Source organism: Lotus japonicus, chromosome 3 (genome assembly GCF_012489685.1).
Source record: "Lotus japonicus ecotype B-129 chromosome 3, LjGifu_v1.2".
Lineage (NCBI taxonomy): Eukaryota > Viridiplantae > Streptophyta > Magnoliopsida > Fabales > Fabaceae > Lotus > Lotus japonicus.
The window spans coordinates 3,790,193-3,815,422 of record NC_080043.1 but is presented as its reverse complement, the minus strand read 5'-3'; the positions used below and the strand labels follow the sequence as shown (position 1 = coordinate 3,815,422).

Sequence of the window (25,230 nt, the reverse complement as noted above, 5' to 3'; positions counted from 1 at the left end):
GAAGATTAATTAATTAATTACATTAAATTAATATTTAAATTTTAATGTGTAATTAAAAACTATAAATATATAGAGTATAGTGGGACCCAACTAAAAGTAAAATAAGCAACCGTGACTGGAGCGAATTTTGCCTAGGTTGCTTATGAGTTGCTTAAATCCTATGTGGCAGTCTGGGTCCACCAGAATAGTGTTTAAGCAACCCAACTAGCAACTCTCCATTGGAGATGCTCTTAGAATTGGTTTAACCAATAAGGATTGATTCTCGTTTTGCAAAGGTGCTTGGTTATATAGCTAATAAGCTTATATGTATATCCGGTTCTGATTGTTGAATTCATGTATATCAAGAAACTTGTAATTTTAATTGTTGCCAGCCTTTTGTTTTGAACATGGGGACTGGTCACATTTATGACACAACCCATATATATTGGAGAAAGTATATTAATTAGTTAATATTATTCCAGAAGGAAATTGAGAAAAGTAGTTGTATGGAATAATTCCACCTTCCAATATATGTTATTACTAAAAAAGAATAGATAGACATATATAAAACAAAACAATAGAGAAGGAGTCGTCAGAAAAATTTATGAGAGGGATAAGTCAAACCTCATGACTTGACTTGGCTGAAAAACCCCATCCAATTAATGATTCTCTTCACATATATAAAAGGAGGTTTCTTCACTTGTTGAAATTGTCCCAACACTAGCTATCTTCTTAATAACTTCTTAGAGAAAAACAAACAGTACTAAAAGAGAAAAGAGAGATAGAATCAAGGAGGAGCTAGCTAGATAACAATATGGTTTTAGATAATTTCAAGAAGGATATTGATTGTGATGAATATATGGAGGATGAAGAAGTTCCACTTCCCGGGTTCCGTTTCCACCCCACAGATGAAGAACTTCTAGGTTTCTATCTTCGCCGGAAGCTTGACAACAAACCCATTACTCTCGAACTCATCAAACAGATTGATATCTACAAATATGATCCATGGGATCTTCCAAGTATGTTTGCTACAAATTGTTCCTCTCTTTCTTTACCTTCAAATCTTGTAGTTAGTTTCTTGAGAGATCAAAAAATGAAGAACTAATAATTGGACTTTTATGAATTTTACCTAACATCATCAAGAAACTATCAACACACACAAATTATCATTTTTAAACACAAGCACATAGTTCAATTAACAAAGGGTAATATTCTGGCATATGCTTACCTTTATATACATGTTTTGTTTATTATTGATTGAAAAATTGGATCCAACCAAATTTAAACAGTTTCATGGCTGCACCAGTTTTTAAGACTGATTATATTATTAATAACATATTTAATTTAAATATTACAATAAGTAAACACACACACACATATATATATATATATATATATATATATATATATACGTTATAGATTGACCGGTTTTAAAAATAGTTCATCATATAATTTGTTTGTACATATGCAGAAGCAAGTAGTAGTGGTGGAGAGAAGGAGTGGTACTTCTTTTGCAAAAGAGGGAGGAAGTATAGGAACAGCATAAGGCCCAACAGAGTCACTGGCTCTGGGTTCTGGAAAGCAACAGGGATAGACAAGCCAGTGTACTCACTCGGAGGAGAAGGCAATGACTGCATAGGACTCAAGAAAACACTGGTTTACTACCGCGGCAGCGCAGGCAAAGGCACCAAAACTGACTGGATGATGCACGAGTTTCGCCTTCCCTCCAATGCTGATCACACCAACCCCCATAACAGCAATGCTGCTGTTGCCCAAGAAGCTGTATGAAACTAATCTTGATCTAAAACTTCTCATATGCATATAGCTTGATTTTTATTTTTATTTTTATTTTTATTTTAAAAGATGCATATAGCTTGATACTAAAGGTTTTGTTATCCTTAAATTAAACCGTGAAAAATTGCATGACTAATGTTGTCACGATATAATCAAAGAAACACTTCTAGAACCACATTAATATAATTAAGTGCAATTGTAGATTGTTAGAAATATATATAAAGTCATTTATGTGTTATAACCTAACAAAAATTATTTGTGTTTGTAGTGGTCAGGGCGGTTTGTGGCTGTCAGGTGTCGATAATGTAAAAAAAAACGGAATAGATCAATCAACGCTAGTAACCTAAGAACATAAACTTTTTGAATATAGAGTTGTTTCATGATTTTTAAAATTTTAATGTACATATATGCATTGTTTATGCTTAAATTGGACTTTTATGCGAGGGGCGTGTTGTTCAGAATATAGAAAAACTTTTTCCATGTCTCGTGATTGTTGCTCTCTTGCATATTTAACCAATAAAAATTATTTTTAATTAAGTGTTTGGAATATGTTTATGATGTAGATTATAATTTCTCAACTTTTTCTATTACATCACATTTCTCTCTTGTATTCATTTCTTCCTTGTTGTAATTGTGAGCATATCTTAATTCTTTTGCTGTATGTGCAGGAAATTTGGACATTGTGTCGAATTTTCAAGAGAAGTATGTCACACAGAAAGCAGTACACACCCGATTTGAGACAGTTAGCAGCTAAGCGTGCATCCACTGACAAGATCACCAAAATGAGAAGTTTGGAGTGTGATTACACTAATCAAGAAGCATACATAAACTTTGGTACAAACTTTGGTCATTATGCTAATGATCATAGGCATGTGATTAACAACAACACAAGCAGTGATCAAAGGCATCATCATCAGGTTCATGTAGGTCTGCTGAACTCTCCGGCGGCACAACCACCTCGATTATCGGCACCGTCTTCAGACTTCTGGAACAGCCCTGCGGCCAATGACTTCTTCACGTTTGAGAATTGGGACGAGCTTGGATCGGTTGTGAAGTTTGCTGCTGATTCGCCTATGATGTAAATAACCGTATGTGTTGTTTCTTGATTAGTTGTTAGAATGGAATAGGAATAATATATCATACTCTCTCCGGTCCTATTTATAAGCAACAAAAAAAAAATTCACATAGTTTAAGAAATGTAGTTAAACTAGGTAAAATGCATTAAATATGTCTTGAATCAAAATAAACTTCCAAAATTACCCTTTGTTATTAATGTTGGAAAGTGAGAAAGAGAGAGAATAATTAATGAGACACATTTTACAAGTTAGAATTAATAAGGGCATCATTGGAAAAAAATAATTAATATAGCTCAAACTTTCATTTGGTTCTTATAAAAAGGACCAAGATTTTTCTTCTCTTTCATGCTTATAAATAGGACCGGAGGGAGTACATAATATATGTATATACATATATGAGAGAGAGGAGATTTGTGTTAGAGACTGGCTAATCAATAATGTTGTGGATTTTGAACCTACTTATTTGACATCTATGAATTATTATTTTAAGTCAAATGAATTGATAAGAATCACATGAGATGCTTCAACCCATTGCAAAAAATCCAATTGCATAATCAACATAAATTTAATTAAAAATTTGAAAAGTCTAATCTAACATATTTTCACCCCTAATGGTCATGCTCACACCACATATGGTTGATAAGGGTTTGATGATTGCCTTCGTAGAGAGGTTGCATAGGAAGACGCAATCCTTCCACCTTCCATTTGAGGAGATGACACTCACCTTAGATGATGTGTCATCTCAGCTCACCTTAGATGATGTGTCATCTCAGCTGCATATCTCTATTATTGTGGTGGTTTTCACACTTCCAATGCAACCAAGTGTCAATTTGTTTGATGTCTCTATTGTTGAGCCTTTCCTAGAGATGAACCAAACTAAGGGATGCATGTCTAATACACATTTACGAGAATAATACACATCAGCGATTGTAGCTAGGAGATTTGAAGTTGCAGTCATAGTCTTTCTTCTCCACCTTTTGGGCTACACCATTTTTAATTTGTTGACAAGAGGCGGCAGTCGTACATAGACGTCGCCTTTCACTATTCGAGGATTTGGAGAGTGTTGGGACATAGGCATGGGGCACAATTGCCCTTGCACTTTTTCTTGACTAGCTTGGTGATGACTGCTTGAAGGGTACTGAGCATATGACGGGTTACATGACTCTATTGCAGGTTTGATTCTCATTTGAAATTCACTACTTAATTGCTATAATAATACCTTTTTGTCTTATACATGTGCGTGTTCATATTACAGGACTGGATCTATAAGCATATCCCACAATTCACTTCTACAGAGGTGTTAACCTAACCCAAAGTACACAAAGGAGAAGCCTAGGTCGGTTTGGTGGATTTTCTTTTCGAGTGTTGGATTGGTATATAGAAGGCGACTTGATCTAGATGACATGGCTCCGACCACCATCACTTGGAAAACTATATGCTGATCGTAGAGCCCATCATCCATTCCAGAACATCGCTCAATACTCAAGGTACGACCTAATGATGCTCAGATAGTTTGGGCACTTGCAAGGAATACCTCATGCGCCTCAGGTTATTAAAGGCACATGGCCACTTACAGCTAATGAGACAAATGAGAGTTAGGCCACATTCATCCTCTAAATAATTGACTGAAGGGTTCAAGCTGCGATTATGGGAGAGTTCATATTTGAGAGCCTTGAATGGTTTCTCCGAATCTCACATCTCCTTCTAATACCTTCGAGTCATAGAGAGCTTGATAATGTTTCGGTGGGGGTTAGTGTATTTTTGTACAACTTACTTTCAACTATCATGCTTTCATCCACCATCCTTCCATTCTTGTCTGATATGAAATTATGTTTTATTTATGCTAGGAACCTACGAATCCAAGAGTGGCTCACCACGGTGCTAGAAGATGAACGTTGAGGACAACTTTTGCGAAAGTAAAAACTTATGTTCACACTTCAATCCTAGTTCCACCAAGAGATAAAAGAAGAAATAAGAGATATACTAGGCCATGTGATAGAAGAAAAAAAAAAAGAGATGAGAACAAAATGCGAGTGAAAATCAAATGAAAGAGAAATAAGAATACGAATAAATCAAAAGTCTTTGAGAATTGAATTTAATGTCATCACCTTGTCATCCATTTATGCACTTTAATTTTGTGTACCGCACTTATAAGTGAGTGAGGTAAAATTGGGTGGCGAGAAAACCACTAGGGGTGACACTAAAATTAATTCCCAAAGCCTTTATGAAATGAGTTATAATATGTTCATATCTCATTTTATCATCATCTATCTCATTTTCACCTCATCTATCTTCTTTTTCAATCATATTAAATCCACCATTTTCTCAATTTTCTTTCTTTTCTTCTTGTCTCTCGCAAATATCTAAGTGGAACACGTGAACAAAACACTTTTGTTAGGGAATTACAACTTGACGACTCTCGATTCGGAAAGAAAAAGAAAAGAAGAGAAAACTTGACATCTTGCACCATTACCTTGTCGAGCTCGAACTATTAGGCACAACAAAAGGTAAAAAAAAAAATCGATTTTTTCCCCTCCTCCCAACCTCTAAATGGAGTAGAATCAACTGCAATTATCACTTGTATCTGCAAATTTTCTGCATATGGAATAATGGGTTTGCTTGATATATATATGAATTGAAAACCTTTTCTTTTTCTAGCTTCCGATCTATCACAACGGTAAAGATTCAATTTTTACGAGTTTTGAGATTTGGGTTTTCTTTTTTCTTTCTCATTACTATTCTTAGATACCCAAAATCCACTTTGGTAATCATGTTTTGATCATATTGCTGAAGATTTCATTTATCTACATCTTAGATTGGTGAAAAATTTTGTTATTCTTTTTTTAGCAATCACTTGTTATTAACTTGTAATGGAAATTGTTTGAGCTTTTTGGCTTGATGATGTTCCTGTACCATTGGTAGGATTTGCATATTTTTGCTGATGTTGATGTGACTTTTGTGTGTTAAATGTAATGAAATCAGATGATAGGTGGCTATGTATTTGCTTTCCTTTTGGTGCTTTCATGGTCTGTGGAGGTGATAGATGCAAGTGCTGGTGATGTTGATCCGCGTTATAGGTACTTAGCTACAATCTTTCCCTTTATTATTTCCTTTTGGAAGTTGTTCATCCTAATCTTATTATTATTATTATCTTGCTTATAGTTAGGGTTGGTTTGGTAAACAGAAATGCACATCGAGGTATTTAGAGATAATATGTAATTTGATAAAGTGTTGCTTTGATCTGGCATTTAATATTACACCTCTAGTTAATGTGCCGCATCCGCCATTCTGTGGCTGTTACACCTTATATTAGAAGAATTTGTGAACACCTAAACATAGATTTGAGAACTTGACATAATGAGGGACTACTTTGTGTAATAGATACTTCCAGGGAACAAGGCAACAGTACACAGGTTGCCACTTTCGAAGGACCAAGTTATATATTCAGGTTTTTATGTTTTGACTTGGATATTTCGGTCTTTAGCTTATGGCCTTTGCTGAATTCATGACCGGTTAAAGCTGAATACTGTAAAGGGAACTAAGATGCATTCCATGCTGGTTGCATAGATGTAGATTTGCTTTAGTTTCTTTAGGTTGTATATTGTCATGTTTAAACTTTTCTAAGTTTTTTGAGCTTTTATGTTTTTTAGCGCTGGCTGCTGATTGCTTGTAGCTACCCGAATACTTTAAATATTTGATATTAAAAGGTTAAATGGTCTATAACAACATGAACAGTAACAACCAGACCTTGTTTCTAGGTGGGGTGGGGTTGACCACATGGTTCAGTTCATGCCATTTGGTTCTATCAAAATCTAATATTTTGATGCAACCATTTTTTAATTTCCCTTATTATAGCATCGAGGAAATCATCATTGCATTCAAATTCTATAAGTTACGACACCCTTTATGATTTAAGTTCCTTATTTTTGTTGGATTTCTCTGAACTCTATTTTCACTTCTTGTTTTGTTATGGATATCAGGGATTGTATAAGACAATGTCAGGAAACTGGATGTGTTGCACAAAGTTGCTTTCCACACTGTAAATTTCCATCAGATGGAGAACATTTTGATCGTCCATGGTACATGCAAGAACCACTCTATTTGCAATGGAAAAAATGGGATTGTCAAAATGACTGCCGATACCACTGTATGCTTGATAGAGAGAAAGAAAGAAAGTTACTTAACCTTGTTCCTGTCAAGTATCATGGTAAATGGCCATTCGCGCGTATTTATGGGATGCAGGTTTGTTAATGAAGAAGCTGTGCACCTTATGTTTTCATTGTCCTTAAAAACCTCTTGTTTTAAGAACTTGCCTGTATATCCTTTTATGTAGGAGGCTGCTTCCGTGGCTTTCTCAGCTCTCAATCTTGCAATGCATTTTCATGGTTGGGTCTCCTTTTTCATTCTTTTGTACTATAAATTACCTCTAAAAGATGGAAAGGAGGCATATTATGAGTATGCTGGTTTGTGGCATATATATGGGCTCCTATCACTCAACTCCTGGTTCTGGAGCGCTGTTTTCCATAGTAGGTAAGTTACATATGCAGATATTTTCAGCATTTTGTACTGATTCTAAATATCTTAGTGTTGTTAGTGAAGTCATTTTGACTTTGATATTTCTAAGAATGAATACCTTGCTATATGAGTTTTGACCTTAAAGAATGATTTGATTTTAGGTAGTGTCACTGTCAATCAAGCTGTCTTTGGTTGCTTGTTATTGAAGTGATACTTCTTAGTTCTTAAATTGAATCACAATGATGTGACTTAAATTGAATCACAATGTATACATATGAGATAATAATTAGGAAGCTGTTTTTTTAGGGTTTGTTTGATTACTATTTTGTAAAAAAGTTTAGTTTTTGAAAAGTGAAAAAACATAACTTGTTTGATATAAATTGTTTTCGAAAACAGTTCTTAAAATCCATTCTTATTTTCAGTTTTCCAAACTCAAAACTCAAAATATCTCAGATGTTTTCTATTGTTGTTTTCAGTTTTCAAATCAAAGGTCTTTCAACTTTATAAAATATCTCATTCAAACTGTTCTATTCTTCTCTTCTTCTGAAAAACTGGTTTTAAAAATTGTTTCTGAATAGTGAAAATAGTTTTTAAATTCAGAAAACTGAAAAGAGAACAAACAAGCCCTTAGTAGACATTTCTAATACTCCCCCTTTCTAAGACTCTTCAAAATTTATGAATTGCTGTTTTTTTTTGAAAATTAATAACCTTACTTAAAAATAATATTTAGTAATCCAAAATATATATAATTGGTTTAGTTAAAGCTAATGATGATAGTGTTCTGAATTATTCTTGTCCTCTATTGTTTTCATGAAATTGACTCACTCTAGTTTTAATGTCACACCTGAACTGTGTAAAGAAAAGAAACATGTTTCATTAGCTGCTGAGTATAGCAATATATATAAGTCTCTTAAAAGTTTCGTGTACATCCTAATTTTTTTCTATATGTTCTGTTGTACTGCAGAGATGTGGATCTAACAGAGACACTAGACTACTCTTCTGCTGTGATTCTTCTTGGATACTCCCTCATTTTAGCCATCTTACGATCCTTCAATGTTAGGGATGAGGCTACCAGAGTTATGGTTTCTGCTCCATTGATTGCTTTTGTGATCACCCATGTTATGTACATCAACTTCTATAAACTAGATTATGGTATGTCCTGTCTTGTTGCCTTTATATTACTGCTGAGACCAAGAGCTGAATGTAGGATCCATGTCTTCTTTATTTCTCTTTTTATGAAAAACTTACTTTGAGCCATCTGTTAATTATCTATGTCATTCACTTCTGTAGTTTCTTCTTTTCATTGCAAGATGAGGAGGTCTAGCAAAAGACTTTCTAAAACACACTCTCCAACACACTTCATGTTATTGGTTTATTTTTTAAAAAGTGAACATATTTGCCTCACTCTTTAAAACGTTTTCATTTTTGAAAAACACAAAACAATCACATGTAGTGTGTTTAAAAAATAGTTGATAGCATTCCTCTAGCAAAATTATCGACAAGATTTTTATCATTTTTCTTTCAACCCACTCTTTGTGCTTGCTGCAATAAGATCTGCTTTGGAGAAGTCTGTAGATTGGATTTGATTTGAGTAGCTACCGTCATAGTTTTTAGACATTAAGTAACTTACTCATATCATGTGATGTATCACATATGATTTTAATTATGCAATGCATGTATGAACAATGTGATTTAGTATCACCATCACGAACACATGATTCAACAATTCTTCTTCTTCTTGTTGTTGTTAGTTTGAAACAGAAGCTTTACACAATTATTCATTCACTCTATAGTCTATACTTTTTCTGACTTCTGAGACAAAGACTTCATACGGCCCCTTTATGTGGCTCGTAAGGAAAAGAAGAAGGGGAAGGAAAGATGTTACCTGCAGAACATTGCACTGTTTTGTATATCATTCAATGTCCGCATTATACATGGAAAGAACTACCATTTAGAAGGAGCACACTATGAAACACGCGTTCACTTCATTGCTTGTGTGTTGTGGGTTTTTCATTTCAGCTTTTATATATGTTGATAGATGACTCAATTATGGCATGATTATAATTTTGTTTGTGATACTTATGATTAAGCTGTTTTGTCAATTCCTGGTTTAAAATTATGACATTAAACACTATGAATCATTTATATGATATATTTCGAAGTTATTTTTAATTGTCTCTGAATTTTACAATTTGATACAATTTACTGCTCATGATTTAAAAAGTTAGAAAGATAGTTTACAATTTTCATAGGAATTTGATACCTTAGCTTCTCTTTAGCAAAATTGAAGTTATGGTTTATGTGCTCCTAATGTGAGACCTTTATGTGCACTTGAGAGAGAGAAGTTTTATGTTTAGCTATCATCACTATGTCTGATTAACCCCTTTTCATTTTTCTCCTTTTGTGACTATTTTGATGGCGTTCTCAATTGAACTGTGCAGGATGGAATATGATAGTTTGTGTAGTGATGGCTGTGGTGCAACTTGTCATTTGGGCAGTTTGGGCTGGTCTTAGTGGCCATCCTTCACGATGGAAGCTATGGCTGGTTGTTATTGCTGGTGGCCTTGCAATGCTTCTAGAAATATATGATTTCCCTCCATATGAAGGACTTTTGGATGCACATGCTCTTTGGCATGCCACCACTATTCCTCTAACTTACATTTGGTGGAGTTTCATTAGGGATGATGCTGAGTTTCGAACCTCCATTCGGGTTAAGAAGGCCAAGTAATTTCCTTTTCTACTTACTTGATAGGGACACACTTGGATGATCGCTTTCACACACAACTTAGCTCTCTTTGATAGTCTACTTTTGCCAATGTTTATTTCTATGTAATCATTTTAGATTTTGATGCTGAGTTTTGTATTTATATTTTGGGGGAATCATGAACTAGACATTCTCTTCAATAGGCCAACAGATCGTTTCAAGAATCTCATTCATGTTTTCCCTTTTCTTTACGCCAATTTGTACAAAATCTTACTTTTATGGCCCTAATGATTTCACTATTATTTCAAATTCAAGGTGTTACTTCCCTTGCATAATTGTAGTTTTGACACTTGAGTCTGAAAAACCAATCTAGTAACCAAATTTAGTTGGGTTTAAAAGTTTGGCTCGACTTAGGTGGCGAAAACAGGAAAAGTTCAAAGCAAAAGTTGTTAAGTGTCTAATATGTCCCAATGTCCCATTCCATTATCTAGATGGGGTTGGCACTTGGCAGGGCATGGCCCCTGAAATTTTTAAATTTGTATGAATTATGTGGGTCATGTATAAATCTAATGTATTGATTCGACCTGATCTACTTGATGGTGAAAGAAACTTCACGCACAAGTCTAAGTGAGAAATCCTTTGATGAGGCGTGTATGGACGATGGCAAGACTGGATGTGATCCTTGCTCCAATGGTTAGACAGCTGGGGGTCACCGGTAAAAAGGATTCTGACGCTTAAGTCAGTAAATGAATGAGTAGTGAGTGGTTCGTAGAAAGTGTAACTTCCTGATTTGTGCACGGTGACCCTTTATTTATAGCTGGTGAATACCATGCTATTATAAGTGATAGAACCGAGTTGTTATGGAGGAATCTCCATGAAGACCAAGATATAGGAGATGACCTCTTTTGTAAACACTTAGACCCAAACACCTAAGAGGGAAGTGAATTATGTGACCAATTTTCCAACAACTATCAATAATTTCTTACCGGCCTAGGGTAATCTGTTACCAGAGAAATGGTAATCGCTTAAATTTGTTCCGAGGTCGCACTCCTTATGCACCCAAAAGAGACCTTGTGCTAAGACTACAAATTAATACAACGAAATTACCAACAATAAAATAGAGATTATGTAACAATTAAACAATCTAATTCGTTGTTGGTAAATCTTGATAATCAAAACAATTATTAAAACCCTAAATTTAAATGAGATAAGGGTTAAGAATGATCTCACCTGAATTTATCCTAGTTCACATTGAATCACTAAGTCTACACTATGTCCCTAACACACCATTATGATTTTCTTCCACTATATCACTATATATATATATATATATATATATATAAAATGTATATTACCTTTGATGCTTTATCATATAGATTTCAAATATATATATTTTCATAAGATACATTACAATCCCTCACTTTTTTTTTCATAATTATAATAAATTTTGCAACGCAATTTTTAACAGGCAAAATCAAACTGCTGTATAAATTTATTAGGGTTCAATTTGATCTTTTTTGACATTCCACACTATCTATGTTGCCCAACTCCAACAACACTGTCACTGTGCTCTCCATGAACACCCCTCATCCAGATAACTTGCCGCGCACGCAACTCCATAATGATCTCATTGCGGAGGTCCTATCATGGCTTCCGGTGAAATCCCTCACGCGACTCAAGTGTGTCTGCAAATCCTGGAACTCACTCATCATCTCCGATCAAACCTTCATCAAATTGCACCTTCACAGATCGGCACTGCACGGCAAACCCCATCTCTTGTTGCAGCGGGAAAACTCTCACCACGACCACCGCGAATTCTGTGTCACACACTTATCTGGATCTAGTTTAAGTTTAGTTGAGAATCCATGGATCTCACTTGCCCATAACCCTCGCTACCGATTGAAGAAAGGTGACCGCTACCATGTCGTCGGTTGCTGCAATGGGTTGATCTGCTTGCATGGTTATTCTGTAGACTCTATCTTTCAACAGGGATGGCTCAGTTTCTGGAACCCTGCCACTAGGTTAATGTCTGAAAAATTAGGATGTTTTTGTGTTAAGACCAAGAACTTCGACGTCAAGCTGAGCTTCGGTTATGATAATTCAACCGATACTTATAAGGTGGTGTTCTTTGAAATTGAAAAAATCCGAAGAGCTTCACTAGTTAGCGTCTTCACCTTGGATGGTTGTAATGGTTGGAATGGTTGGAGAGACATTCAAAATTTCCCACTGCTTCCATTTAGCTATGATGATTGGGGTGTAAATGATGGGGTGCATTTGAGTGGCACTATTAACTGGATGACATCTCGTGATAAATCCGCGCCTTATTATAATCCAGTGACTATTACTGTTGAACAACTTGGGATCCTTTCACTTGATCTTAGGACGGAGACGTACACCCTCTTGTCGCCGCCTAAGGGTTTAGATGAAGTACCGAGTGTTGTGCCGAGTGTTGGGGTTTTGATGAACTGCCTGTGTTTTTCTCATGACTTGGAGGGAACCCATTTTGTTATATGGCAAATGAAGAAGTTTGGGGATGCAAAGTCTTGGACTCAGTTACTAAAAGTTAGATATCAGGATCTTCAAAGGGAGCCTCTTCATAGTATGTTTTATTGTCACTATCAATTATTTCCACTGTGCCTTCACGATGGTGATACACTCATATTGGCCAGTTATAGTGATAGGTATGATGGTAATGAAGCAATACTGTATGATAAGAGAGCTAATACAGCAGAGCGAACTGCACTTGAAACTGAAAGTAAATATATACTTGGGTTCTCTTCCTTTTATTATGTTGAAAGCTTGGTTTCACCATTGAGGGTCAGATCTTCTACAAAGGTTGCTAAGCTGAATTTATGTTAAATCACGTGTTGCCGTGTAATTATTTTTTAAGATGATTAGGATTACTTTTTGTTGAATGATTTTCTATTGACATTGTTATTGCTTGGACAACCTCTGAATTGGATGAATTTGGAAGATGAATCTAGAAGGAAATCTATTCTGTCTTGAATATTCTTTATTTATGATAATGCATGGAGTAAACTGATGATCCTATTACGATGTTTGGAACTCAGTTATCTTTGTATACTATCAAGCGTAAAGGTGATTTTGCAAAATTTATACACGTTGTATGTTCTTCTTGATCTGATTTTGTTTACATTTGTTCAAGCACATCCACACTGATTTAGGTTGCAAGAATTGGGGGAGTGTTTACTATTTCTATACCTGATAATGACATTGGTATAGAATCTATATTTAACAGCACAGGCCTCGCGTCACCTATGGTGCAGGCTTTGATTCATGGTATCCTGATTGAAATCAATTTCTGTCTATGTTTATAGAGGGGTATGGTTGCCAGCATTATGCATTTTTTCATTCTTTTTATTTTGCGTGTTTTTCTCATTCTGCACTCAAACTAACGCCTTTTTTGAGCGATAGATCTGCAACCACAACTTCAATTTGTAGTGTATTGTTGATGGCATATACTGGGATGATAGGAAGAAAGTGAGAAAGGGGCTTAGTGTAGTAGTAGTGCTTATTATGTAGCAACATTCATGGTTCTCTTGTGTATCTTTTAGGTTCCTTCATAAACATTTGCAGCACCACATTGTTTAATAACTGTTCTGTTATACAACTCTACTTGTGTTTGTGTAATGGATAGGTAAAAGACTTGGATCTTTATAAGCAATTTAAGTGCAGTTTTTTTCTTGATCATTAAGGTACATTAGAAATATTGTTGTAGACAAGATCAACTTGATTATCTACGGCTAGATCCCCCTCCATTCCTTTATTGGTTTATTTGTGATGAAGTGTTACATTTGGCCTATCTATGATGCTAGGATCAACTCTAAGATAGGATAAAAGATCATTAGGGCATGTAGTTCTCTAGGGACTTTTGAACCCAAAAGAGTATGAGTAGTTGGATTGAAGCTCTATCACGTGATTCACGTATGCGTCTGAATTTTTGTTGAACTCAACGTGAATCCACATTTAAGTTAACATGTCAAAATCATGCTTCTTCAATTTACGTTAAACTTAATATGATAGATTTTAATGTCTTCGTTAATGTCTTGAGATATGTGAAATCACGTTTACGTTAACTCCAACTCCAAAATAAACATGCATGTAACAATGTCTGATCAAGGTGGACACTCTATTTGTATTTGTGCCTTGTAAAAAAGAGTATTATGTACAGTAGTGAAGTTTCACTCACACTTTTAATAAAGCGAAAATTGAGTGAAGAAAAGAGAGGAAAAGTAAGAAATGTGATTGGTGATGATTGAAAAATAAGAGAAATAGATAGAAAGTTAACTGAAAATGAAGTGAAGTTGTAAATGAGTCATAGTCTATAGTTTGTTGTATAACGATATTGGGCTTGCTCCGTTCGTGGTCGTGGCATAGGTCGCTCGCTTTGCATAGGCCATGGTTGGATTGATGGGATGAGATGTAATGGGATAAAATGAAAGAGAGTGTTTTTACGCTCCATTGTTTTGTTTAATGAGGATGGAATATGATGGTGTCCATTCTATCACATTTCATTACTTACCATCAATTTTCATACCCCTAAATTGGATGGAAGGGCATGGAATGAAAAGTTTTTTTTTATACAAAACATCAAAGAAAAGAAAGACAACAAGCAAACAAAAAACCACAAGCACACCAACTTGGGTTGACACGACTGATCACAAGTTCCGGGTTTAATTCTCTCATCCTCATAGGTTGAGGGTTCGAATCCCCTAGATCTAGTAAAACCCTACTATAAGCACCTACAACCTAGCAAAACTAATCCCTATACCATCCATGGCAAGCAAAGACTCTTCCATAACAAGATAGGGTCTTCAACTCTTGAACTAGAAGAAAGTCCAAAGCTTCACGAGTTCCCACTGTTCTTAAAGTAAGAAAGAAATGTTCGTAATCAAAACTGCATTAACATGAAAGCTCGAAGAGAAATTCAAACTAACGAGATGAATATGCCTAGCTGCGCCGCTCCTCGATCATGCCCACACATTTTTCTATCCTTCATATGTCATATATTCAATATTAATGTTTTAAGCCAACATGAGTTGACACAACTGGCTTCAGGTTCCGAGTATAGCTCTCACCTCCCAAAGGTCGAGGGTTCGAATCCCCTTGGTGTCAGTAAAATCCCAGTTGGTGGGCAACCCTCCTCGGGGAGATCCCTCGGCGCCTCTGCTGACCTCCCCAGCATACCACTGGCGCCCTGCCCAGTAGTCTGGAGGTGCTTTCTCTCTGTTCTACCATTTTTGTAACAAAAAAAAATATTAATGTTTTAAAATAAAGGTAATATAAAAGAAGAAAAATACAACTCATTATAATAAAATGCCACATCAACAAGTGAAAGCCACATAAACTTGAAAACCTTTTTGGATAGAAAGATATGTCATCGCCGCCGCCGCCGCCGCCGCGGCCGCAACTCCCCGACGACCTGATTGCGGAGGTCCTATCATGGCTTCCGGTGAAACATCTCATGCGACTCAGGTGCGTGTGCAAGTCCTGGAACACTCTCATCATCTCCGATCACACCTTCATCAAATTGCACCTTCACAGATCGGCACTGCACAAACCCCACCTCTTGTTAGAGTGGAATGACTCTATCTTCACCCGCAGTTTCTGCGTCACACACTTTTCCGGATCTCGTTTGGTTGAGAATCCATCGATCATCTCACTCCCCGATGTCACTCCGAAACGAGATGATATCTACACCGTCGTTGGTTCTTACAATGGGTTGGTGTGCTTGAACGGTTGTTGTGATTCTGCATACTCTGGGTTAGGACGAGAGGAATGGATCTGTTTCTGGAACCCGGCGACGAGGTTAATGTCTGAAAAATTAGGGTCTTGTCGTGTTGATAACAATAGTTTTATAAAGTATAACTTTGGTTATGATCATTCAACAAATTCTTACAAGGTTGTTAAGTTTGTTACCACCCATTTATCAAACAATGTGAGCATCAGGATTTACATCTTGGGTGATAATGTTTGGAGAGACATTCAAAATTTTCCCCTGCTTCCTTTACACTTAAATTGTATAGGTCTAAAGTTTTGGGTGCATTTGAGTGGCACTCTTAACTGGATCACATCTCGTAATGAATCCGCTAGTTGTTATAATCGAGAGACTATTACTGTTGAACAACTTGCGATTCTTTCGCTTGGTCTTGGGACGGAGACGTGCACCCTCTTGTCACTGCCTAAGGGTTTTGATGAAGTGCCTTGTGTGCTGCCAAGTATTGGGGTTTTGATGGACTGTCTGTGCTTTTCTCATGACTTGAAGAAAACCCATTTTGTTATATGGCAGATGAAGAAGTTTGGGGATGCAGAATCTTGGGTTCAATTACTCAAAATTAGTTATCAGGATCTTCAAAGGGAGCCCCTTGATGAAACCCCCTATACTCACTATCAATTAGTTCCATTGTACCTTTACAATGGTGATACGTTCATATTGGCCAGTTCTGGAGATGATGATGATGATGATCAAGCAATACTATATAGTAAGACAGCTAATACAGTACAGCGAACTGCACTTACAACTACTACAACAGAAAAAATACTTTGGTTCCTTGCCTCCGAGTATGTTGAAAGCTTGGTTTCACCATTGAGAGTTGGATCTTCTACAACTGTTGCTTGACTAAATGTATGGTAAATCATGTTTTTTAAAATCCTTGTAATTTATAATAGATTGTTTAGTTATACTATTTTTTGTTGGAGGATGAATTTGTTTTTATTTTGTGTTTTTTATAAGCTGGAAAATGAATGTTATTTTTCTGAGGTAGTTACCCTAAAAGATGATTCACCAATAAGGAAATTCATTCTGTCTTGAATATTCTTTACAGATGTTAATGCATGGAATAAATTGATGATCATATTACCATGTTTGGAACTCAGTTATCTTTGTATACTATCAAGCGTAAAGATGACATTGCAAAATTTATATATATTGGATGTTCTTCTTGATCTGATTTTGTTTACCTGTTCAAGCACATCCAACTGATTTAGGTGGCAATAATTGGGGGTGTGTTTACTATTTCTGCACTTTATTATGATATTGGTATATAATCGATTTTTAGTAACACAGCCCTCGTGTCACCTAGGGTTCATGCTTTCTATTCATGGAATCCTAGTTGAAATCAATTTCTTTCTCTGTTTATAGAGAGGTTGGGTTGCATTTTGAGCATTATGCATTGATTTGTTAATTTTTTCTTTCATGTTTTGCTGTTTCATTCTCCACTCAAATTAATGTCTTTTTTAATGATAGATCTTTATATGTAGTGTATTGTTGATTTTTTATGGTACATAGTGGGATGATAGGAAGAAAGTGAGAAAGGGGCTTATTATTGTTGCAGTGCTTATTTGGTAGACATTCGTGGCTCTCTTGAGGTCTATCTTTTAGTTTCCTTCAGAAACATTTGTAGCAAGTTAGCAACATATTGTTTAATTAGTATTCTGTTATGCAACTCTACTTGTGTTTGTGTATTGCTATGTAAGCAACAAAATCTCAACAGGCAACTTAAGTGCAGTTTTTGGTGGACCATTTGGGTACATTAGAAATATTGTTCTGGTTGCACAAGATTCACTTGATAATCTATGGCTAGATCCTCCCTCCCTTCCTTTATTTTTTTACTTGTCATGAAGTGTTACATTTTACCTATCTGTAATTAGGGCACACCATGCACCTGCTTCATAATTAAGTTCAAATAATTCACGGGTGAATTACTTCTTTTAGTATTTTTTACTGCCAAGTGCCATGCAACCACTCTACTGAATTGACTTAACTTTCATGACATGTTATTTTTCATAAACCAATTATCCTAAAAGTTTGAGTTGTTGAGTAAAGGACACATGAATTGTTTTATATTATATTTCTAACCTGTCCTTCACGCAAGAGCTCATTGGGCTTGAAACGTGGACAATGCACACGCGCACTTACCGTATGTCCTTTATATTTCTAACTTTTGTCGTTTCCAAAACTTCCAGTGTCGGGCTTCATTGATCTTTCATTTCGCTGCTGCCATTTTAGAGCCAGATGTCATACAATATGGGAACAATAATATCCCATTTGCAGCCATCAATTTCTGCCACATTTTGTATGAAAACAATTTCCCTCAGTGTTACCCATTTCACCTGAAGTGCATTTGAGACCCTTGTGGTAATTGCCTTTGTAATAAGAAGCTCTGTGACCATGGTCTTGAATGCTGAAGTTGAAACTTAAAGCTTAAATTGAAAGCTGATATGCTTTCTAACTGAATAGGAAGTGTTTGGTAGCGGTATATCTTAAAAAATAAATCTCTTGAAGCTTATACTTTTCCTTTTTTCTATGTGTCTTGTTGTACTGCAGAGATGTTGATGTAGCAGAGAAGCTTGACTACTCATCTGCTGTGGTTCCTGTTGGATACTCCCTCATTTTATCCATCTTACGATCGTTCAATGTTAGGCTACCAGAGTTATGGTTTCTGCTCCATTGATTGCTTTTGTGATCACCCATGTCATGGACATCAATTTCTATAAACTAGATTACCGTATGTCCGGTCATGTAATCTTTATATTATTGCTGAGGCTGACTTGAATGTAAGATCCATGTTCTCTCTTCCAGAAAAAACTGCTTTGAGCTCTGTTAGTTTTCTATGCCATTCACTTCTGTAGTTTCTGCTTTCCATTGCAAGGTTATTGACAAGAATTTTATCATCTTTCTTTGAACCCATTCATGAGTATGCTTAAGTGGCAGCAGTAAGATCTGCTTTGTAGAAGTCTGTGGATTGGATTTGATTTGAAAAGATACCGTCTTAGTTGTTACTTGTTAGAATTGCACAATTGATACAGTACATTAAGTAAGTGATTCAGATGATGTGATGAATCACATTTGGTTTTGAATCATGTGATACATGTGTATGAGCCAGCGTGATTCCATAATTCAACAACGCTTGTTATTGTTCTTTGTTGTTATTTTGAAATAGAGGCTTTACACAATTATTCATTCACTCTATACTTCTACTGAGACAGTCATTTCATACAGTCACTTTATGTGGCTCTCCTAAGGGAAAGAAGGGGAAGGAAAGATGTTACCTGCAGAACTTTGTAATGTTATTTTTTTTTCTTTTTTTACAATAGATTATGTAGCAAGGAATACGAATATACGATGGTATCAGCTATGGCTGGTTGTTGCTCCCGGTCGTCTTGCAATGCTTCTTAAAAAAAATCCCTCCATATTCTGGATGCACATGCTTTTTGGCATGCCACCACTATTCCTCTAACTTACATTTGGTGGAGTTTCATCAGGGATGATGATGAGTTTCAATTTCAAACCTCTATTCCGGTTAAGAAGGCCAAGTTGTTTCCTTTTCTACTTACCTGACACACTTTGATGATCAAGCTTTAACACACAATTAGCTCTCTTTGAGAGTCTACTTTGATAGTTTCATTTTAGATTTTGTGTTTTGTATTTATATTTTGGGGGGAATCATAAATATGACATTCCAGTCCAGACCATTCTCTTCAACAGCCAAAAGATCCTTTCCAGATTCCTATTTTCCTTTTTCTTTTCAGCCTACTTCAATTTGTAAAAAATCTTACTTTTATTGGCCTAATGATTCCACTATATTGGCCTATTTTCTGTCTGTTCTGCTTCTCCATCTCCACAATCCGTTGCAAACCCGTCATCGATTGAATGAGCTCGTGCACTCTGTTTTCCACTGCTCCCATACGCACTTCAGTCGCATCAACTCGCCCTTGCCAACGAGTCTCCCTGGTGTATCGGGCAGTTCAGACCAATTTAATAGATACTTTAACTCAAATGTGAAACATATATTGAAATTAAAAGAAGGATACCACTGCAAAATGTGCAACAAAATCAAATTTATTCCTTCGGTCTGCAAAATGTAATAAATTTTCCAAAAGGGGGGCCAAAATTTATGTTAACTAGATATCACATTAAGATGGAATCTAATTGCTGTTGAACATGAACGTAATCGATCAAGTAATATGGAATGAACTAAATCATGATTATGCTCTCAAAAATGTAAATGATTGAATTATCAAACTCCACTACCATAAAGTTATGAAATCACACTATATCTATAACAGCTCAAACTATCACCCTCAACCCTTCCATAATCTTCATCTCTTCCATCCCTTCATACTTTGGTCGAATGTAGCAACCTGGCAACATCACCTTCTTCAACCCCTTGAACCATCATACCAATCCTCACCTTCTCTTTTCTAAGAAATTAAACAATATATATATATATATATATCAAGCTTAAATAGTATCCAAAACTTAAAAAACTAAAAATTCCAATCTTTTCAAAAGAAAACGCCTTCGAAAATTGCAAAATCAATGCATTTGACAGAACTTTCATATAATGATCCCTAATCATTCACCTCTTATCCATCTTACTACCAAAGAACCTAACAGCAGAAGTTCCCTAGATAAAATAAATCCTCAGCTCTTGATCAAAAAAGAATGCTCTCTTGGGCGGACAAAATATAGATAAAATAATCCGATTGTTAAGATCAGATTTCTCGCTAGTTTTAGTTCAGGACAAGTTTTATTAGGATGAATTCTTCAACTTAACACAGGCTGCCAACCTCAGAAACCAACTCCAAGTTAATATCCACATACTTTATTTTTTGCTACTACGGAAAATTACAAGAAAAAACAACACTAAATAGGGAACCGAGAATCCCAAAGCAGTAAAGGTTCCAGTTCTACCAAAGGCCTCTCCAAGCTCCGCACACAAGCTAGGGAAAAAGAAGCACCTGCTCGCGCCAAGGCATCTGCCGGAGCATTCGCATCTCTACTGATACCATCAAGCACAACCTGCCAATCACGATTAAGTCAAGCTCTGATGTCGTTCAAAACAGGGCAGGTTAATATCCACATACGAACAAGATAGCTACTTTCATGTAAATAATAATATCATAACACACCAGCAGGTTTGCCTTCTACGCAAAATAAACATTAAAGTTCAACAAATTAAAGGAAAATTATATAAAAACGGCTAAAAACACAACATAAAATAAAAATTTAGATTTCTCCCGGCTAACTATTCCACATTAATCTTCCCAACCTATATCACTATATATCAAGTTAACAACAGAGGATAAACTTCCTTTGTCCGTGAATGGATGTGGAAACTACACCAGACAACATAGCTTTCACCTTTTCTTCGTGCATAAATTTATAGGGGTCATCTAGCATTAAAAATAACTAGCTAATTATTTTACCATCTAGCATATCATATAACCTATATCTCCAATTTCTTTCTGAGAGGCTTACGGTAATTTTTGCACCCTCACTGCAGTCCTAAAACGTGCGCACTGGTGTTTTAGTTTCCCTATCTAAAAACTTAACAACTAACATCAACACAAATGCATATATTAATAGGTGCTATCTAGTACATGAGAAGGCCAAAAATCGAAGTTATTATCTAAGATTGCTATGAGAAATCAAAATACATGAACAAGAACTAGAAAATTGATAATTGAAAAAATCAAGAATGGCTGCGAATGGTACATTGATAATCCAATTACCACACGGTCTGAACTCCCAAATGCATATAAGATGAAATGGGCAACTCTAGGAAAAAATTTCAAACAAAATGTGGCAGAAATTGACGGCTGCTAATGGGATATAGTTCACATTCTGTGACACATCTGGGCTGGCTCAACAATGGCAGCAGCAGCATGAAGGATCAATGAATCCCCAGATGCCAGAAGTTCAGGGAATGAAGAATACTGCACATGCTCTAGGTATGTTAGCTATACCAAGGCTATGTTTGGAAGTCCGTTTTCTAAAAAGTGAAGGTACTTTTTAAACGGATTTTGAGAGAAGTAGAAGAAACTTGATGCTTATGTTAGCTTGAAATCCTTTTATTGTACTTCTAACTTGTTTCCAAACACAGGTTGAAACATTTAACCCTGCCTTGAGGAAGCCATAAATTATGTAATTATTTTACTGGACTGTCTCCTGAATATGGAAATAAAATAAGTACATGAACCTTTAATACCAATATAACAAATGAATGTCCTCGCCACAATAAAAGTTGACTTAAATGGGAAAACTATAATAGAAATGTATTATGAAGATCTAGAAACAGACTGATATTTCTAACTTTCAATAGATAATATGAAGATGCTACCATAAGTTGTAGCTGAAACTTGTAACATAACCTAGAGGTTAAAAACGTACAATCTCACCCTTCTTTATTACTCATGACCAAAGATTAGAAAACAAAAACTTAGCCAGGCCCTCTTGCATGTCTTTGAAAGCAGTGGTCATATGGCAGTAAAAATACAAAAAAAAAAAGTGAACAATTTTCTCATGTAATATTTAAACTCAATTATAAACTATAAAGCAGGTGCAAGGTATGCCCTAATGATCTCCTCTGGTGCTAACTTGATGTTAACCCTAACACCATGGATAGGTAAAATATGACACGTTATGACAAATAAACCAACAAAAGAGTTGGGGACACAACCATAAAGATTATCAAGTGGATCTTGTGCAACTACAGCATTACTTCTTCTAATGTACCCAAATGGTCAACCAAAAAGTGCACTTAAATTGCTTATAAAGATTTTTAGTCATTTACCTACCATTACACAAGCATAAGTAGAGTTGCACAACATTATAGTAATGAAACAATAGGTTGCTACAAATATTTCTGAAGTAACATAAAAGATAGACCTCAAGAGAAGAGAGCCAAGAATGCCTCTACAAAATTAGTCCCTTTCTCACTTTCTTCCTATCATCCCACTATGTTCCATCAATAATTCACTCACTACATGTTAAAGTTGGGTTGCAGATCTATTATTAAAACAACTTCATTCGATTACAGAACAAAACAGCAAAACACAAAAAAAAGGGCAAGAATTGAATGCATAATGCTCCAAACAGCAACCATAATACCCCTCTCCCTCTGTAAGCATAGAAAGAAATTGATTTCAACCAGGATATCATGAACAGAACCCTTTACCAAAGGTGACACAAGGGTTGTGTTATTAAAAATAGATTCAATAGCAGTATCATTATCAATTATAGAAATAGAATACACTCCCCCCATTTCTTGCTACCAAAATTAGTGCGTATGTGCTGGAACAGATGTAACAAAATCAGATCAAAAAGAATATCCCATATATATTAATTTTGCAAAATCATCTTTAAGCTTATAGTATACAAAGATAAGGAGGATCACTTAGTTTATTCAATGTATTAATATCTAAAACAAAATTTTGGAGTAAATGAAGTAAACATAAGTTTGACGATTTTTTATTTATTTCCTCTTCTATGTATAAAGCTGTTTTTTACCATACCTATCTCTTTTGTTCTTTCACTTTTCCCATGTTTTTGTGCAGGACCTTTTCTTGTTCTGCTTAAAATGTTCCGAAGACCAACCCAATATTCATCTTCCAGAGGTTTTCCAACCAGTAACAAAGGCAAATAGATAATCATAACAATAAAGTCTAACTAAGTCATCTTAAATAATAATAATCACAAGTCAATGATAAATAGCTAACAATTTTTAAAAAAAAAACATGATTCCCAAGTAATTGTTCTTCAAGAACTTACTCTTAATACAGCGAAACCAAGCTTTCAACATAATCCAAGGCTAAGTACCAAGAAAATTTGTACCGACAAAATTCTCTATTTGTAGTTGTAGGTTGCTCAAATGTGTTGGAGCTCCTGTTATAGAGTATTGCTTGACGACCAACCGCCAATACCAGTGTATCACCATTGTAAAATAATCGATAGGCATAACTTAATGGATGAAGGAAACACTCTTTATGATGAGTGAATGGTGAAAGGCGACGCATTGGAATATCCTGATAACTAATTTTCAAAATTTGAACCCAAGACTCTGCATCCCCAAACTTGTTCATCTGCCATATAACAAAATGAGTTTTGTTTGAGTCATGAGAAAAACACAGACAGTCCATGAAAACCCAAACCCTTGGCAGAACACAAGGCACTTGATCTAAACCCTTAGGCGGCAACAAGAGGGTGTACGTCTCGGTCCCAAGATCAAGTGAAAGGATGACAAGTTGTTCAACAGTAATAGTCTCTGGATTATAATGAGGCGCGGATTCATCACGACGAGATGCCATCCAGTTAATAGTGCCACTCAAATGCGCCCCATCATTTACACCCGAATCATCATAGCTAAATGGAAGCAGTGGGAAATTTTGAATGTCTCTCCAACCATTAGAACCACCACCCAAGGTGAAGATTTGGACATGTGAAGCTCTATCTGTTTTATCAATTCTAAAGTACACCACCTTGTAAGTGTTGGTTGAATTATCATAACAGAAGTTCATCTTGTACCTGAAATATCTTCTTCCATAGCAAAACGACACTAATCTTTCAGACATTAACCCTGTGGCTGGGTTCCAGATATGTACCCATCCATGTCCAACGCTAGCGCGATAAGGAAAAACTTCCAAGCATATCAACCCATTGCAAGAACCGACGACGTCGTAGCTGTCAAAATATTCCCTCAATCGGTGGCGAGGGTTATGGGCAAGCGAGATCCATGGGTCAGCACCAGCTAAACCTGACACTTGTGTGACACAGAAACCACGGTGGGGGTGGTGGTTTGAGTCTTCACATTCTAACAAGAGTTGGGGGTTGCGCAATGCCGATCGGTCAAGGTGTGATTTGATGAAGGTTTGATCGGAGGTGATGAGTTTGTTCCAGGATTTGCAGACGGAACTCAGTCGCATCAGGGATTTCACCGGAAGCCATGATAGGACCTCCGCAGTCAGCTCGTCGGGGAGATGCGTGCGCGGCGGCAACTTCTTCGAACGAGGTGTGTTCATGGAGATGGAGACCACAGTGACAGTGATAGTTTTGTGATTTGTGAAAGAGAAAGCTGAAATTTTAACCCTAATGCAAAATGCAAATTGGGAAAAAAAAAACTTCTATAAATTAAAAATTCATTTCTTCAAATATTTTAAGATATCTCTAAAAAAAAATTGAAATTAGATCCTGGGGTGGTCGTTAACGTAGATGGGGAGTGTGCTTAGTACTCCGCGGCGTGGTGGTTTTGGAGGGTGCATCCGCAAGCCTTCAAGTGAGTTGGTGTCATAGGTTTTTATGGCTACTTGGTTGTTTCGGATATTCTTCATCTTGAGTTGTTAGTCTTGTTTCATGACTTG

The 25,230-nt window shown here is 36.0% G+C and overlaps 5 protein-coding genes across 6 annotated transcripts; 4 read left to right on the top strand and 1 right to left on the bottom strand.

Annotated features, from left to right (window-relative positions):
- The first annotated feature begins 697 nt into the window (after nucleotides 1–697).
- Nucleotides 698–2,960, top strand: LOC130744488 (transcription factor JUNGBRUNNEN 1). The gene is made up of 3 exons (XM_057596669.1): nucleotides 698–998; nucleotides 1,451–1,761; nucleotides 2,442–2,960. Exons 1-3 carry the CDS (start codon nucleotides 794–796, stop codon nucleotides 2,853–2,855), a joined length of 930 nt encoding a protein of 309 aa, XP_057452652.1. The 5' UTR covers nucleotides 698–793; the 3' UTR covers nucleotides 2,856–2,960.
- A 2,250-nt stretch (nucleotides 2,961–5,210) lies between these two features.
- On the top strand, nucleotides 5,211–10,377 carry LOC130744487 (uncharacterized). 2 transcript variants are annotated; one of them, XM_057596666.1, is made up of 6 exons: nucleotides 5,211–5,356; nucleotides 5,832–5,926; nucleotides 6,830–7,091; nucleotides 7,183–7,379; nucleotides 8,329–8,516; nucleotides 9,806–10,377. In XM_057596666.1, exons 2-6 carry the CDS (start codon nucleotides 5,832–5,834, stop codon nucleotides 10,090–10,092), a joined length of 1,029 nt encoding a protein of 342 aa, XP_057452649.1. In that variant the 5' UTR covers nucleotides 5,211–5,356; the 3' UTR covers nucleotides 10,093–10,377. The 2 variants fall into 2 exon arrangements, with proteins under 2 accessions (XP_057452649.1, XP_057452651.1); XM_057596668.1 differs by having other exon boundaries at nucleotides 5,337–5,526.
- A 1,227-nt stretch (nucleotides 10,378–11,604) lies between these two features.
- On the top strand, nucleotides 11,605–12,927 carry LOC130742670 (F-box/kelch-repeat protein At3g23880-like). Its single transcript, XM_057594773.1, has one exon. The coding sequence runs from the start codon at nucleotides 11,605–11,607 to the stop codon at nucleotides 12,925–12,927; it is 1,323 nt and encodes a 440-aa protein (XP_057450756.1).
- Nucleotides 12,928–15,413: 2,486 nt separating this feature from the next.
- Nucleotides 15,414–19,055, top strand: LOC130748688 (F-box/kelch-repeat protein At3g23880-like). Its single transcript, XM_057601928.1, has 2 exons — nucleotides 15,414–16,714; nucleotides 18,416–19,055. Exon 1 carries the CDS (start codon nucleotides 15,464–15,466, stop codon nucleotides 16,706–16,708), a length of 1,245 nt encoding a protein of 414 aa, XP_057457911.1. The 5' UTR covers nucleotides 15,414–15,463; the 3' UTR covers nucleotides 16,709–16,714; nucleotides 18,416–19,055.
- A 1,467-nt stretch (nucleotides 19,056–20,522) lies between these two features.
- Nucleotides 20,523–24,963, bottom strand: LOC130748532 (F-box/kelch-repeat protein At3g23880-like). The gene is made up of 2 exons (XM_057601760.1): nucleotides 23,645–24,963; nucleotides 20,523–20,893 (listed from the first exon to the last, which is right to left on the bottom strand). Exon 1 carries the CDS (start codon nucleotides 24,889–24,891, stop codon nucleotides 23,647–23,649), a length of 1,245 nt encoding a protein of 414 aa, XP_057457743.1. The 5' UTR covers nucleotides 24,892–24,963; the 3' UTR covers nucleotides 20,523–20,893; nucleotides 23,645–23,646.
- Nucleotides 24,964–25,230: the final 267 nt, after the last annotated feature.

Coding starts and splice junctions, on each gene's coding strand:
- LOC130744488 (XM_057596669.1), top strand. CDS start 794: ATGGTTTTAGATAATTTCAAGAAGGATATTGATTGTGATGAATATATG. Junction 999..1,450: donor TGATCCATGGGATCTTCCAA/GTATGTTTGCTA, acceptor GTACATATGCAG/AAGCAAGTAGTAGTGGTGGA. Junction 1,762..2,441: donor CTGCTGTTGCCCAAGAAGCT/GTATGAAACTAA, acceptor CTGTATGTGCAG/GAAATTTGGACATTGTGTCG.
- LOC130744487 (XM_057596666.1), top strand. CDS start 5,832: ATGATAGGTGGCTATGTATTTGCTTTCCTTTTGGTGCTTTCATGGTCT. Junction 7,092..7,182: donor CGCGTATTTATGGGATGCAG/GTTTGTTAATGA, acceptor CCTTTTATGTAG/GAGGCTGCTTCCGTGGCTTT. Junction 7,380..8,328: donor AGCGCTGTTTTCCATAGTAG/GTAAGTTACATA, acceptor GTTGTACTGCAG/AGATGTGGATCTAACAGAGA.
- LOC130742670 (XM_057594773.1), top strand. CDS start 11,605: ATGTTGCCCAACTCCAACAACACTGTCACTGTGCTCTCCATGAACACC.
- LOC130748688 (XM_057601928.1), top strand. CDS start 15,464: ATGTCATCGCCGCCGCCGCCGCCGCCGCGGCCGCAACTCCCCGACGAC.
- LOC130748532 (XM_057601760.1), bottom strand. CDS start 24,891: ATGAACACACCTCGTTCGAAGAAGTTGCCGCCGCGCACGCATCTCCCC.